We start from the raw sequence: 14,440 nt of genomic DNA, 5'->3' as shown, positions 1-14,440 counted from the left end.
AGCTAAATGTAGTGAAAGTAGCACTTTCTTGGCGCTCGCCTTGTTTTCTCCTCTCTGTCTTGACAAAAAAAGTCATTCAACTTTGGCTATTTTCGTTGCCCTGGTCATGGCCAAAACGGGGCTAGGGCTCAAGTTGGCTTGTTCCATGTGGCTGGGCGCCCCATTAATGCAAATTGACATGCAGCGCATGATTTATTCCGCAAATGGCTTCAAAAATATTTATACACATTTATGCCGATTTTCTAGAGCGTGCGTGTGCTATTTTAGTATTTGCTTTAATGCCCGGGTTAATCAACCTTTGAAGAGCATAATTAATTAGTTTTCGTCGTGTGCTCAGCTATTCAATTGATTAATTTATATAGCTCTCATTGAATTATTATGAATTAAATGCATAACACATAGAACGGCAAAAACATGAGTAATTATTCGAGTCACCTTTGGATAATAACGCACAATGTCATTAATGATCCAAGAATGAGTTGGAAAAACTATACGAATAGAAGCTTGCATCTGTAATTATATTGTTGTGGCCGTCATTAACACCTTGACAAGGGTTTCTATTTATAAAAAGTATATGAAAAGGTGCTTGCTCCTGTTCATATATTATAGTGGCCATTATTAACACCTTGACAAGGGTTTCCCCTTTTATATTGTACTCTGAACAGCAGGTAGTCCATTTATATAAATACTTCCAGTCACTGTGAAATGTAAAACTCTTTAGCATTTTAAATACATACACACTTGACTTTGACTTTGCTCAGCAGCCGCAATCAATTTGGCCTTGTTTTCACCGTTTCATCTGATTCCTGCGAGATCCCGGCCAATTGTGTCAAATCAGGCGAAAACATTTCAGCATTTTGCCGAGCTCCTTTGGATAATTTAGTGGCCCTAGGAGCTTCGAGGAGCCGGCTCCCTTTCGCCCGTGTGGTTATGTGAATATTTTATGTTTCCATACGACACGAAATCAAAGCATAACCATAACAAGTTTCCAATTGATTTGGCCTGGCTGCGAGCGTATTTCTGTTTTATTCATGTGTATACAGCGATGAGCTTAGGGATGAGGCCAATTAGAGGGTAGTCTGTCTACCCATCTGCCCATCTTCCCCGTGCAAACACAGTTCCCTTTGGAGGGGCAGATATGTATGTACTTTTTCGTGTCATATGCAGATCCCCTGCTGACCCCGAATCGGATGTAGCTTTGCGGAATTTAATAAACAATTCAGCTCCTGCCCTCCGTACTTACTTGCTGGATCGAATCCCGTGATGAAGTCCGGGCAGAGTTCGTAGGCGGAAGTGCCGGCGGCCGTATCCGGCCAACAAAGCCAGCCATCAAAGGTGCCGGCGCAGTGGGGTCCTGCAGAGCCTGTTTGTCGGGGGCAAAGGGAAAGGTCAATTTAAAGTTACTCGTGCATAATGGACACCGAAATTGCAGTTGGCCGGGCCCAGACCACGCAGCGAAAAAGCACTAAACTGCATGGCCATCACTAGTTTTTATATTTACTCAACAGAACTTTTAAATTATATTTGCTATCTTACTCAGATCTCAATTTTGTTTTGTTTTTTACCAGCAAAGTGAATGGGTTTTAAAAGCGAAATTCATAAAAAGTCCAGCAATGTTCATTGGAGAGAAAGGGGTAATGAAAAAAATGGTACTTCAATAACAAGAATCGAGTTGGACAGCGCGAGTTTGGTCACGATAATTGAGTTTTAACATTAAATGCGGTGTATCTGGTTAAAGTAACTTGCAGTACTCTCGTAATTGTCTATGAACGAATTCTGACGGAATAACCTTCTCCTTTAAGTTGCTTTATTTATATGCCTTATTTAAGGATTTATTATGTATTTACTTTATTATCCTGGGAATAAATATAAATATTACATTTAAATTGGTTTTTACGTTGATAAAGTTCATCTTGTTTATATGGGATCAAGGCATGTTGAAGTACACTGATAAAAAACGCAGTAAATTCAAAGATTTCTATATTCTCCTAAAAGTATATATGACCATCATCTCATTTTATTTTAACTTTTATTTAAATAGTTTAATATTAAATTATGCAATGTAAGGAATATGCACATAAATATGCAGTTTTTAGAATACTGCTTCTTGGCTGATTATTTCTTCCAGTGCAGGACTTACCCGCCAGTTGACCGCTGCCATTTAGCCGCGCTTCGCAGGCGGCCCGAAGTGCATCGAAGTCCGGACCGCTCTCCGCCACACTTTCGGCGATGGAGGCGGCGTTGCTGCCACTCCCACTGAAGGTCGCGTTGGGGTTGCCGTTGCTGTTGCCAATCTGCTCGCTCATGGCTGCCTTCGACTGATGCACTGCGTCCGCTGAAATGTGGCAAATAAGTTTCGTTAGTCAATCAAATTGGTTTCTGAGCGCTCATAAATGCGGGCGCCATTGTGTGCCCGCCTCCCCATAAGTATTTTGCGTTTTACGGTCCATTTGGAAGCGAATTTAATTGGTTTTCCAACAGCTTGCTGGTGTTAAGGCCCCAGGATGCATACTGTTGCAGTGATTTCAACTGAATTATTTAGTCTGCAGTCATTGATTTTTTACATAGAGGTACGGGTTGCGTGAGTAACTTAATTGAACTTAAACAATTGCATCAGGTTTTAGGTAACAGAATTTGTGGCAGATATCTAAAAATTAGTGGTATTTTTCAATTAAAGAAAGAGTAACCAACCATTACAATTTTATCTCCAAAGTGGGAGCTTTAATTTGATCGTTATGCATAGTAAGTTTCGTCATTAAAAAATAATATTCAATGATCCGTGGATACCAGATCCTTCAATTCGTGAGTTAACACATAAACATTTATATCTATAAGTTATCAATAAGTATAGCAACTTCTAAGTATATCTATTAATATTTCCGAGCCTTAACTGCACTGTATGGTTCCTTAGCATACATATTTTATGATTTCTTTCCTTTGATTTCGAAATAATTTCCAAAGTCATGTATGTATTTGGCATGGCATTTCTTTAAAATCAAATAAATATTTACTTCTTTCTGTGTGCATATTTCTGTCAACTGCAATGAGAATCGCCTGCGTAGGTTGACAATGTTTTTGTGGACAGCAAATAGCAATAAGGTGTGTGCAAGTACTCACTCGTCGAGCACAAACAAATGTTTGTGCCGAGATGTTGCCGATGCACATGGCATTGCTCCTGGTACTGCTGTGCATTCAGGCGGAAACCGGCCATGTCCAGTCCAAATCGAAGATTTTCGATTCAGGATATTGGACGTTGAAAACGAAACGACAAATTGCTGGCATGTGGCAACCGAGAACTGTCAGGTGGCTTCCCCCCTTTCCATTTTGTAATCTTATCGTTTAGGCAAATTGCTGCCTGCACTTAAATTGCAAAGTGACAAGAGCAAAAACCACAAAGAGTGCCAGGAACGCAGAAAACTCTGCTTCAGAAGCGAACATCATAAAATCTGGGATTGCAAATTGGCTGTGCAGAAATGGGGGATTCCCCGAGGGTTGGGTAATGGCAAACTGAATGCAGTTTGTGTGCACAACACTTGTGAACGAGTGGCGTTTTATGACAACTCTCCGCCATGATTGCTCGGTGTTTGCTGCTCTGCGACTCTTGTTGTAATAATAATGCAAGTTTTATATTTATTACACGAATTACCCGAAATCGCATAACATCACTCAGGGCAACTCGCTGTTGTTGCCCTCGATTTTGTTAAGCTCATCTGCCAGCAATTTAATGCTTAAGCTGAGCAGACAAATTTGGTTATTAACTGGCCGTAGCCGTAAAAGTGGCGGGCTTGGGCCCTTACATTTTACGACTTCTCGGTACAAACTTGCCCATAAATCCCCGACATGGAACCTGAGCATCATCCATTGAATAAATAAGCGATTTGGTATTCAGGCGGGTTGGAAAATAGTTGGATGATAGATAAAAATCGGATAAATCTTCTAAAACTTTCAGCCAAAACAGTTTGTTGGAGACCCCGAGGGTTATACGAAATCCGTAAATCAAGGTTAAAGAGATTTTGTTCGATTGCAGGTGAAAAAGTAAAGAAGAATCCTTGCAAATCTTAATATATACGTAAAAGGATAAACAATATTTAGCTGAGGATTAAACGTGAATAAATTCTGTTAAAAAAGTTTCACAATAGTATTTGATTCCATTGGTAGAATCATATTAAAGGCTAAAAGTAAGCTCGAAAATACTATATATATATTTATTATGAGCTATTTCAATAAAGCATTTCTTTATAACCGATTGTTCAACAACAATTTCATTTTGTTGCAAATTCTGGTTTACTGATAGATCAAACTCGACGAAATCAAGCTGCTTGTGTGAATCGAAGTCAGAGATGGTGGTAGCATACTTTCTAGCGTGTCTGCTGAAATGTATCAGCTCGTTTTAATGTTCCTTCCTGGGGGTCGGAGGTAAGGCCCTTAACGCACCCAGGCCCCCCCCCCCCCCCCACCCTCCTATCCGCACACACCCCCCTTGATCAGCTAATAAAAATATTTTTACGACAACGCGCGAAACTCACGCAAAACGTTGGCAATAACAGAAATTAGCAATAAAAGCGTGTGGAAAAGTGCCGTAGGCGAAAAGTAGCGGAAAAACCTGGTCTATAGGGAGGAAAATGAGGCAAGGGCCGAGGAAAAGCAGATGCTTGCGTTAAACAAGCTTGACTTGACTTGACTTTGGCAGCCCTGGCATCTAATGCCCGCTGTCAGGGATCCGTAAATTGCATTTGATAAAAGCGAGCGGTGGTGAACTTCAATAAAAACGGGAAGAGCGGGGAAATGGGAAATTGCGGGGCGGTGCGGTTGGAAAAGCATAAAACTGGCAAATGTATTTCACTTTGTGCATGTGCGTTACATGTGTAGGGGCATCTATTTTAGCACTCAGCGGAGAAGTGTCGACCCTGACCACGCCCCTGCGGCCTTTCGCCCCTTTTCGGAAGAACGGCCATAGTGAAAAACCTTGTTCGCGAACTGTTTGCAAAACTGTTGTGTATTAAAAAACGTAGCCAAGCGAAATTGTGCCGTCTGCATCTGTCAAAATGTTTTCAATGGTTCGTTTGGTTTGGTTTGGTTTGGTCTCGGTTTTCCGTGTTGCACACACGGTCCACCCGACGTATGAGTAATGAAAATGTTTGTTCGCCGATTTCCAATTCGTTGGCTGTCAGTTGTGAATCGAGCCGCGCTCAGTGGAATGGAACCCAACTATTCCCGTGGACAGTGTATCTTCATTCCGCGCTCAGCGCATAACATCTTTTAGTTTTTGCAGCAGAAATTTATTAGGCGCATAAATCATACAACGATGTCTGCACCAGCTTTATATCGCCCACATGGCGAGATCGTTGCATGATTTATGAGGGGTTTTCCTTTAAATTTCGTTCGCTTTTTAAGCAAACAAAAGCATCAATTATTAAATGGGATGGTGGGCGGCAATTAATACCGCCCTGAAATGTAGCACAAAAGAAAATAATCGAGTGTGGAATAAATCAAATGCTTTCTGCTTAAAGAGATTGTGTTAAAAGCCCAACATTTGCACAGAATTGTATATTTTATGGAGTGTTTTTCGAGGGTGAGGACTGGCAGAACGGGCTTTTAAATTGCTTAAATAGCGTTTCGCCTAAAACAACATTCTTCCTGTTGCGACAGCCGTGCCAGAAACGTTTTAGCCTTGGCCCGTACAGTGGCATTCCATTTGGATTTGGCCGGATTGGTATTGATGCACTGAATCGTTTTCCGTTTTCCAGCACTTTTGTTGCAAATGGAATGACAGCGCATAAAGGCAATTTATGAGTTTCCAATTTCGCCAGCTCCTGTGGACTTCAGCCGGGGATTATAAGTAAAGTCCCTTTTATAGAGCAGAAATTTTATTTGCTCTTAACCGTGGCCAATTGAGCTTGAATGACTTAAGGATCAAATGAAATATCAATTAATTTATTTAATGCCTCTATATGAGGCCGCTGAAAGAAAAAAACCGTGTAGATTTTAATATGCAGGGAAAATGTAAAAAATCTCTTGCTTACTATCCTCGATGTATTCGCTTGATAGCCATCCAATAATGTCAGACTCTCGTCCCGCCCGAGAAAGGAATTTATTCAGAAAGGAATGGAAATCATCGTGTCTCGACTGACAGATACATTCTGCTTAAGCTGCCCATTCAAATCGCATTTTGTCATCTTGTACGCTTCACCAGCCGCAGTGTCCGGGGAATGTATCCCTTCCCAGGACCTTTTGTCGGGCATAATAATGCCAACTGACAGCTGCCAGGGGTGCGATTTGCGAGCGTGCTGGCTGATTTATTTAGCGCTGCACTCGGCAGCGAGGAAAGTGGCTCATATTTCAAATAAATATAAAGTGTAAATACGGAATCGCTCAACAGGCGCCGAGATCCGACGAAAGGGGCCGCACAGGGACACTACTTTCACCGCCGGCCGGATGTATCTGTTAACCGGGGATTATGCTGGTTGGGCGGCGTCAAATAGCTGGAGAGGGCGATAAAAACGTTGCCGGAGATTACGAGTACAAGCGATTTATATATTTTCCACACACACTTGCCCGCTTGGCTCCGGACTCAAAACCGGCGAGCGTGGAGCGTGAAAGCCGAGCCCTAATGGAATGGAATAATTTATAAAACTGGTCCGAAAAGACTGGCCGGCAATGAATTAAAGAAAGATGAGGCTTTAAGCCAGTGAGCCAGCGTGCCGGCCAGAAGGGAGTTTCCACGGACCGGCGCAAAGTGCATTTGTGCCACATTCTTGCTTTGTGAGTGGCGTTTTCCCGCTTCCTTTGATCTCCCCCTGGACGACCTTTGTCCTGGTTCCTCGCTTTCCGCTGGTCTGGGATAGAGGTGGTTTTCTCTGGGCCCTGAAATGAAATACGTGCCACACGTGCTAACTGCCTTGTTCTCGCTTCCTCGCAGCAACAATTGCACAATTTGTTCGCGCTCAAAATTTGCATATGTCTAAGCCGGGGAAGGTGTGGGACCTAAAATGGACTTTGTTTGCCGTCTGTTCTTTGCTCTTTCACAAATGTCTTGCGGTCTGCTCAAAAGTGTTCAACACACCCCATAAACAAGTACACTTCTGGCCGGAAAAATAGCTTTAAAGATATTGTATCTTTATTTTCAAGTCCAAGATAAGATTCAGCTTGTTAGGAAAGGTTTTCCAGAAATGTCATTTCACTTTCACCTTTCAATTTACAAATATTTTTACATACGGTTTGTGTACGTTTTCGTAACTTATTATGAAAAGACTTATTGTAATAATACTATAGGTTTTTTTTTATTTCTTAATTGTTAAGCCAGACGTAAGTGTGCTTCGTGCTGTTCTGCGTTTTTCAGTTAGTCAATTTTTAAATTCAAATCTTGAAGTGTTTGTTGTTTGATAATTTCATTTTCGTAAACTGATTACCATACCTTAAAAAGATTCCATTTTACTGATCACATCTCGAAAATCCTCAAAGAAGTGCTATTCCTTTGAATACAACTGTTCATTCAAATATACCATCTTAACGACAAGAAAGCAGCTGCTCAAAGGCACATTGCATGTGCCGTATCCTTTTCAAAGTGTGACAGTCCTGGCAACAAGCAGGACCCCATTCCCCAGCTTTTGTTTAACTTTGTCATTTGGGCAAAGCCAGTGAGAAAATTCTTACTTTAACTGCGCTTATTTGTTGGGCTGCTTATGTACTTTGATTTCAACAACTTTTCCTCGAGAATAAATGTACTTTCCCCTCTTTTTCGCGGCTCAAGTGCACATTTCTTTCATTATACCCGTTACTCGTAGAGTAAAAGGGTATACTAGATTCGTCGGAAAGTATGTAACAGGCAGAAGGAAGCGTTTCCGACCCCATAAAGTATATATATTCTTGATCAGGATCACTAGCCGAGTCGATCTAGCCATGTCCGTCTGTCCGTCTGTCCGTCTGTCCGTCTGTCCGTCTGTCCGTCTGTCCGTCTGTCTGTCCGGATGAACGCTGAGATCTCGGAAACTATGGGAGCTAGGCTATTGAGATTTGGCGTGCAGATTCCTGAGCTTCCTACGCAGCGCAAGTTTGTTTCAGTAGACTGCCACGCCCACTCTAACGCCCACAAACCGCCCAAAACTGTGGCTCCTACAGTTTTGATGCTAGATAGAAAATTTTAACTGAAATGTAATGTTCTCATCAATACCTATCGATTGACCCAAAAAAAAATTTGCCACGCCCACTTTAACGCCCACAAACCGCAAAACCCTGTGACGCCCACAATTTTCATGCTAGATAAAAAATTTTAACTGAAATGTATTGGTCTCGTCAATACCTATCGATTGATCCAAAAAAAAATTTGCCACGCCCACTTTAACGCCCACAAACCGCAAAACCCTGTGACGCCCACAATTTTCATGCTAGATAAAAAATTTTAACTGAAATGTATTGGTCTCGTCAATACCTATCGATTGATCCAAAAAAAAATTTGCCACGCCCACTCTAACGCCCATAACGCTTAAATCTGTATACCGCCGGTAGGTGGCGCATTTTAATCTCGCTTTGCTGCTTGCATATCTCCATTTAGCTGAGTAACGGGTATCTGATAGTCGAGGTACTCGACTATAGCGTTCTCCCTTGTTTTGTTATTGTTTGGCCAACTTTTTGTGAGCTGGAAATTTGTTTTTCGGGTGGCTCTTATAATAATTCCAGTCGAGGCGTGTTCATCTTAAAATTTGATTATTTCTTTGCCGTTGCTAGGACGGAGATTTTCGACAAAGACTTTGTAGTCCAATTGAAATAAGAAGAGGACAAAATGGTTAAAGTGGTTTACTTAAATTCAAACAGAAACCAAACGACTTCTAGTGATCTTGAGGTCGTCTTAAAAGCATTGAAGAACTGAAAACAAATGTAAGCAGCAAGTATTACTAGGTCGGAGTTTAATATTCATTTCCAAGTTATAGCATTTTTTGTTATATCTTCCAAGACAGAGTATTAATTTATTTGTATTCACGGGAAGATTTGGGCGTATTAAGCTGCCATTATTTCTTATTCACAATCCAAGCAACAGTTCACAATTAATTTGATTTCACTACAATGCCATCCTAAACTAGACCCCAAAATTAGGGTTTTCCGAGCACGAAGCCAAGATAATTATTTGGCCAGCTCACGCACTTGCGCTTCCTGCAAAAACTCAATTCATATCAATAACATTATTTTGTGGCTGGCCTTTATTTTCCGTTCGCCCAGCCAGGACCTCTTTCTCTTCTTCTTTCGGCCCCCAATTTTGGCAACACAAATTGGTGTAGGCAGTATTCTCGTTGGATACCCAAACTCACGACCTCGCCGCACTTTTCACTTTTCATATCAGCAATTTTCTGCACGTCTCGTTGAGTTTTGTTTAAATGTGTTTACAATTGACTACACCCGGGTAAAGAAAACCCGTCGAAACCCCGTTTCTGGGGAAAGGTGGAGGGGCCAAAGCCATTGTCAGCCGCCCAAGTCGGATTGTTTTGTCCTCGTCACCTCCATTTCAAAGCCACGCCCTGCCCCCAAAAAGCTTCCCCTCTGGCAGTCAGCTAATGTCAATTGGGAAGGCAGTTTGATTTTCATATTTCATTCCATTTGCAATTTGCGTTGCCTTAGACAATTGTTGCTCTATTCATATGGAAATTCACATTCGCCGGCTAAGCTTCTCCAGAAGCGACTGTTATTGTTAATATTTTGAGGCTGTCTCTTAAGCTTTTATATTTTCTTATTTCTTTCGGAAATAAATTTTTATTTTGATTTTTCTTGAAGCATAGAGGATATATTGTATTTACCAATGATTTTAAGTAGTATTCTAATCTATTAAATGGTTTAGAGAGATCTGTATATTAAACTATTTTTGTTAAACTGTAGTGTAAGTCAAAGTTTTTCATAACACAACTAATATGAGTTTATTTACGCAGTTTCAGTTTGTTCGGTACGAAAGTTTCAAGCGTTTAAAGCTTTATTTATGCGGACAGAGCACAAAATTTGCATATTGTTTGTTCGTTTCTTTTTTTGTTATTATTATTATTTATTTTTTTGTAGCTTCATTTAATAATAAATTATTTGATTTCAGCTTCAAAGGAATATCGTTTATGGAAACAATGTTTAATATCTAATAAATCCTATTTAGTTGTATATTTCAGCTTTGTTTATACAATGTATTATTATTTTGAAAAATATAAAAAAGTCCTCACTAATGGATTTATGTTTTCTAATTATAATCGTTTCGCTTCTAGAGTTGTGGCGGAATTTTTATTAATGTATTCATATTTATTCTGCTGTTATCTCTACTCACTAAGTTATCTTTTTTTAATTTATTGGAACTACTCTTATTTCCGCCTTCTTTATGTTGCCTTGACCTACTTGTGTTGCTGTGACTTCTGATTCAGCTGGATTTTCTTTGTAGCTGCTGATGTTTCAACTGTTGCTCTTTGTGGAATGCTACCCAGAGGGACTTTGTGTAATTGTCAGTGGTTGACCCTCCTCCGCCACTCCCTGCTGCATGCATAATGGAGGAACAATAGTCGTCAGTCGAGGTTCAATAACTCCGGCTGATGCGAGAATGTCCGGGGCAGCGGAGGCTTTTGTGCTCGAGCTGCTTTCGATTTCACAAAGTTTGTGCCTAATTTTGCATATGACCCAGACAAAGGAAAAGTTTGGTTAGGACTCTTGGGTGCCCTAGTGGAATTTGCTCGTGATTTATTGCCATTTGTAACTGCCATGCAATTGGTTTCGAATTTGAAAACACTTAGAGTGTTTAAAGTCAAAGTAAACCGATCCGGAAACAAAGTTGCCAACATAATTTGTTTTGCAGGCCAAACTTTTTAATTAAATCGAAAAGTTCTGTGTGAAGTGGTCAGTGCTGGTCTAAGGTAAACTAGGGATTCGGGCCGAATCTAATCTGTATCAATAACAAGCGGCAAAATGCGTCACCCGGAGATACGACTAGCCGCCCAAGTATTTGGTGGAATCAAAAATTAATTAAATGTATCTTTCGCCGATGGCGCGTGCTAAGTCTGAGTTTGCTAGGTTCGACCATTCATAGCACTTGTTGCGCTATCTCTTCGAGGTCGGATCATAAACTTTTCCGACAGCTGGGAACTTTTGTTTACTGACTTTTTGTTAATGAAACCAAGCGAAGATACTGCTAACGAGGGAGCAGAACTTGTTGGCTTAATTAATTCAGTTGTAGTGTAATTTTTCTGGCCTGAGCTCCTGCGCCTCTGGTATTTAATTAGGCTTCCGATGACAACGGCATGAGCATGAGCATAAATCTGCGTGCCAAACAAATGAGTTCGTTTGTGAACCTCCAGCACAAATGTATCTGCCAGATACAATCACAATTCCATTACAAGCCAGTCAAGCGTGCGTGTGTGTGGGTGTGTGCGCACTGGCCAACAACTCTTGGCCACATTGTGTGCTCGGCATTAAGTGCTTATCTGATTTGCCTTCTCGCCCACGAGACAAGACCGAAACCAAAAGCAAAGCCGAGTTGCAGCCGCAAGCCATGTCAAAGGAACTTTGGGCTTTGAACCTTTCGCAGTGCGTTATCGAAAACTGTTTTGATTGCACGCCTCGGAGCCAATTAAAGCGATGTTGCCAATTTATCGCAGTTGCCCAGCGGAGCAACTGGACGGCCAGAGACTGTCGGATAATTCAATAAACCTTGCCAGATTTATCTCCCAGGGTGACTTTGTCCCCAGCCGAAAATCTCAGCTCTTGTGGATTCGAGGAAGACGTCTGCTCCTGCTCCTCTCTGTGTTTATGCATTTAGCAAATTATGGGCATTATGGCACATGTTTAACCAGATTCCCCCTGCTTGGCATATGCTGAATGAGTGGCATGCAGATGAAGCACAGAAAGAAACAATGTGTTTTACTACAGCAAAAAGGTCTTACTTTTAAAAGAAAACAATTTGATAAGGTTGAACTTAACAACAACCAATTTTTAAGACTTTTGGAAACAATAATATAAAAGCTTGGCTACTCCTATTTATGGGATAGAATTCTTGAAAGAATTATATATTATATTATAGTGAATTGTTGGCAAGGAAGTAATCGCCCATATATCTTACCAATGAACTAACTCTTGGCTTAGCGAATCATTTTACTTAGTTTTGCAACTTTTTTTTGTGTGTAGTCTTTACGATCCCGCCACCCCGATAAGCAATGAAGCCCGGGTGCTGTATTCTCCTCCAACCAGCTCAGTATAATTTTCCATATTTCATGCTGCATGCAACAATGAATGCCAAGTGGGTTAAACGAATGCAACATTCGCCCGCATGCAGAATAATTCAGATTGGTTATAGCAGCAAGAAACTTCCTGCGTTGCAGAATTCACCATAGCTTTTACTTAATTAAATTCTCCTGTTTCTGATTATAGTTTGCTCGGTAAATGTTCTTTCATTTTATTGGAATATAAGTAGGGTATTCTAAACTCAGTATGGATTTATTGACTACTATTTTTTATTCAAACTTTTTGATTTAATGCCTTATTTTGTGAGTCTTTTATAAACACTTCGAAATTAGTTAACAAGATTTACGACCACGAGTACCTTAACAAATTAATAACTTATGCTTGGGCTAATAATGAGATAATGACACCAAATTATTGGCTTAGAGAGTTATTTACGAGCTATGTTATAAGAAGAGGAATATTTAATGGCACCATAAAACCGCTGCTTTAAACAAATGGCTTGTAGTCAATTATACTCCACTTTGAGTAAATGCCTAGACCTTGGCGCTCTTAGCACACTTCACACTCAATTTAACCCAGGAGAGGATGGCCAAGAAGGTGCTCCAGCTCCGCCTGGGAAAAGAAAATCCTAAGTGAAAGGAGCAGGAAAATTCAGCCCCTCGGCAGCCGTGTCAAAGGGAAATGTCGAAATGAATTTTCAGACAGTGAATTATGTTTTCCTTGGCCACACTCCTTGCTTCCCCCGCCGTTTTTTGTGTATTTTGTGCCAAGGGGCGGCATCTTAATTACCTGCAATTTCGTGGCCGCAAAGCGCGCACAGAAAAAGGCAACAAAAGGTTTGAAATGTGTGGGCGGGGCTGGGGTTTCCACCAAAAAGGACGCTCCTTCAATAGAGCGTTTTAATTTCAATGGGTTATTATGGCCGTGGGACCGTCGACTGTCGAAAAAGGATATGCTTAATGTATGGATTTTGTTTGCCAACTCTTTGTGCTTCGTCTCCTTTTTTCGAGCTCGTCTTTGGAAACTCAAGCTATAGATACAACACGCCATAACTTAGCATAAATTACGCGGACGTGCCGGAGGGGGCGGCATAATTGCTGTTTATGCATACTTAATCAACTGACCAAAGTCGAAACGCAAAGGATTTAATGACGGGCTGAAACTCCGGGCTCCGCTGATTGGATCAGCTGGCTGGAAGAACAAAAGCGGAATTATGTCGGAGCACGCAGCCCGCAAAACTTCAATTAGTTTCTGGTTTAAGTTTCAGCCCCCGACTGATTGGTTCCACTGGTAGCCGAGGACATCGATGGCCACATCCCCGATCCTGATGGACTGGGGAAACGACACTTGCTGCCAATCCATCTGCCACTCACTCGAGACAGCCGTGCGAAGATGGACACTTGTTAAAACAATCCTGCGTAGGAGGTGGAGGTGATGTAAAGCTGCACAAGAAAAAACCTGACGATCAAAGATTTATTTTTATCACATTTCTGCATGATCTAGTAATATAATTTGCGATTATTAAATAACAAATACCTTATAAATAAAGATTATTAATTCGTTTACTATTATTAAATTTTATGTTTTTATTTAATATGCTAGTTATTGGCTTGGAAAATTAAATGCACCCACAGACGGAGTAACGTCATAATTATTTTCCAATACTCAAAATGTGCATGCACTCAATGTTTATATCGAGTATATATTTAACTGCTCGTATCATATTCCACAATGCTATTTCGTTCTATGTGGCTAGCTAAAATTGGGCTGTGGCAATGCCCCTCGGGTGTATTTATGAAACATTTTGCATTATTTATACCACTCTGGAACTCATTAGCCGGGATTTAGCAGAGGTCGAGCAGTGGGAACAGCCTTAAAGCCTTCGCCAGAGCACATTAAGAGCAGCTGACCTTTGACCGACTTAATCCGCAGCTCACTACAGCTCGCCAGCTCAGTGGCACTTGACTGCTGGAATCCGTTCGCAGCACACTCGAGCAGATCCTGTCGCATGAAAGAGGGCTCTAATTGAAAGGGAATCTCCTGTAAATGTGTCCCTAATTAATGTTGCAACATTTGTTGCTAAAAGTTTCGACTTTTGTTCCCCGAAAACAAGTAATTAGAGGGCCAGCTGCTGGCGGTTTGGCCATTAAACAACCCAATAAACAAGCTAATGAACATCAAATGGGAAATGTAACACGAAAAACTCGAGACCAACAAAGGCGACAATTTGGCAGTGGACTCTTGGCCA

The 14,440-nt window shown here is 41.0% G+C and overlaps 1 protein-coding gene across 1 annotated transcript in view; it reads right to left on the bottom strand.

Moving 5' to 3' along the window:
* Dh31-R (Diuretic hormone 31 Receptor) overlaps positions 1–14,440 on the bottom strand; it is a 30,622-nt gene that overhangs the window by 9,388 nt on the left and 6,794 nt on the right. The window contains 2 exon segments of the mRNA XM_017088021.4: positions 1,244–1,363; positions 2,141–2,335. Coding sequence (XP_016943510.4) covers positions 1,244–1,363; positions 2,141–2,306 — 286 coding nt within the window. The 5' untranslated portion in view covers positions 2,307–2,335.

The sequence above is a fragment of the Drosophila suzukii genome, chromosome 2R, assembly GCF_043229965.1.
Source record: "Drosophila suzukii chromosome 2R, CBGP_Dsuzu_IsoJpt1.0, whole genome shotgun sequence".
In the NCBI taxonomy this organism is placed as follows: domain Eukaryota; kingdom Metazoa; phylum Arthropoda; class Insecta; order Diptera; family Drosophilidae; genus Drosophila; species Drosophila suzukii.
Note: the sequence above shows the minus strand (reverse complement) of the source record. Positions and strands in the feature narration are given on the sequence as shown.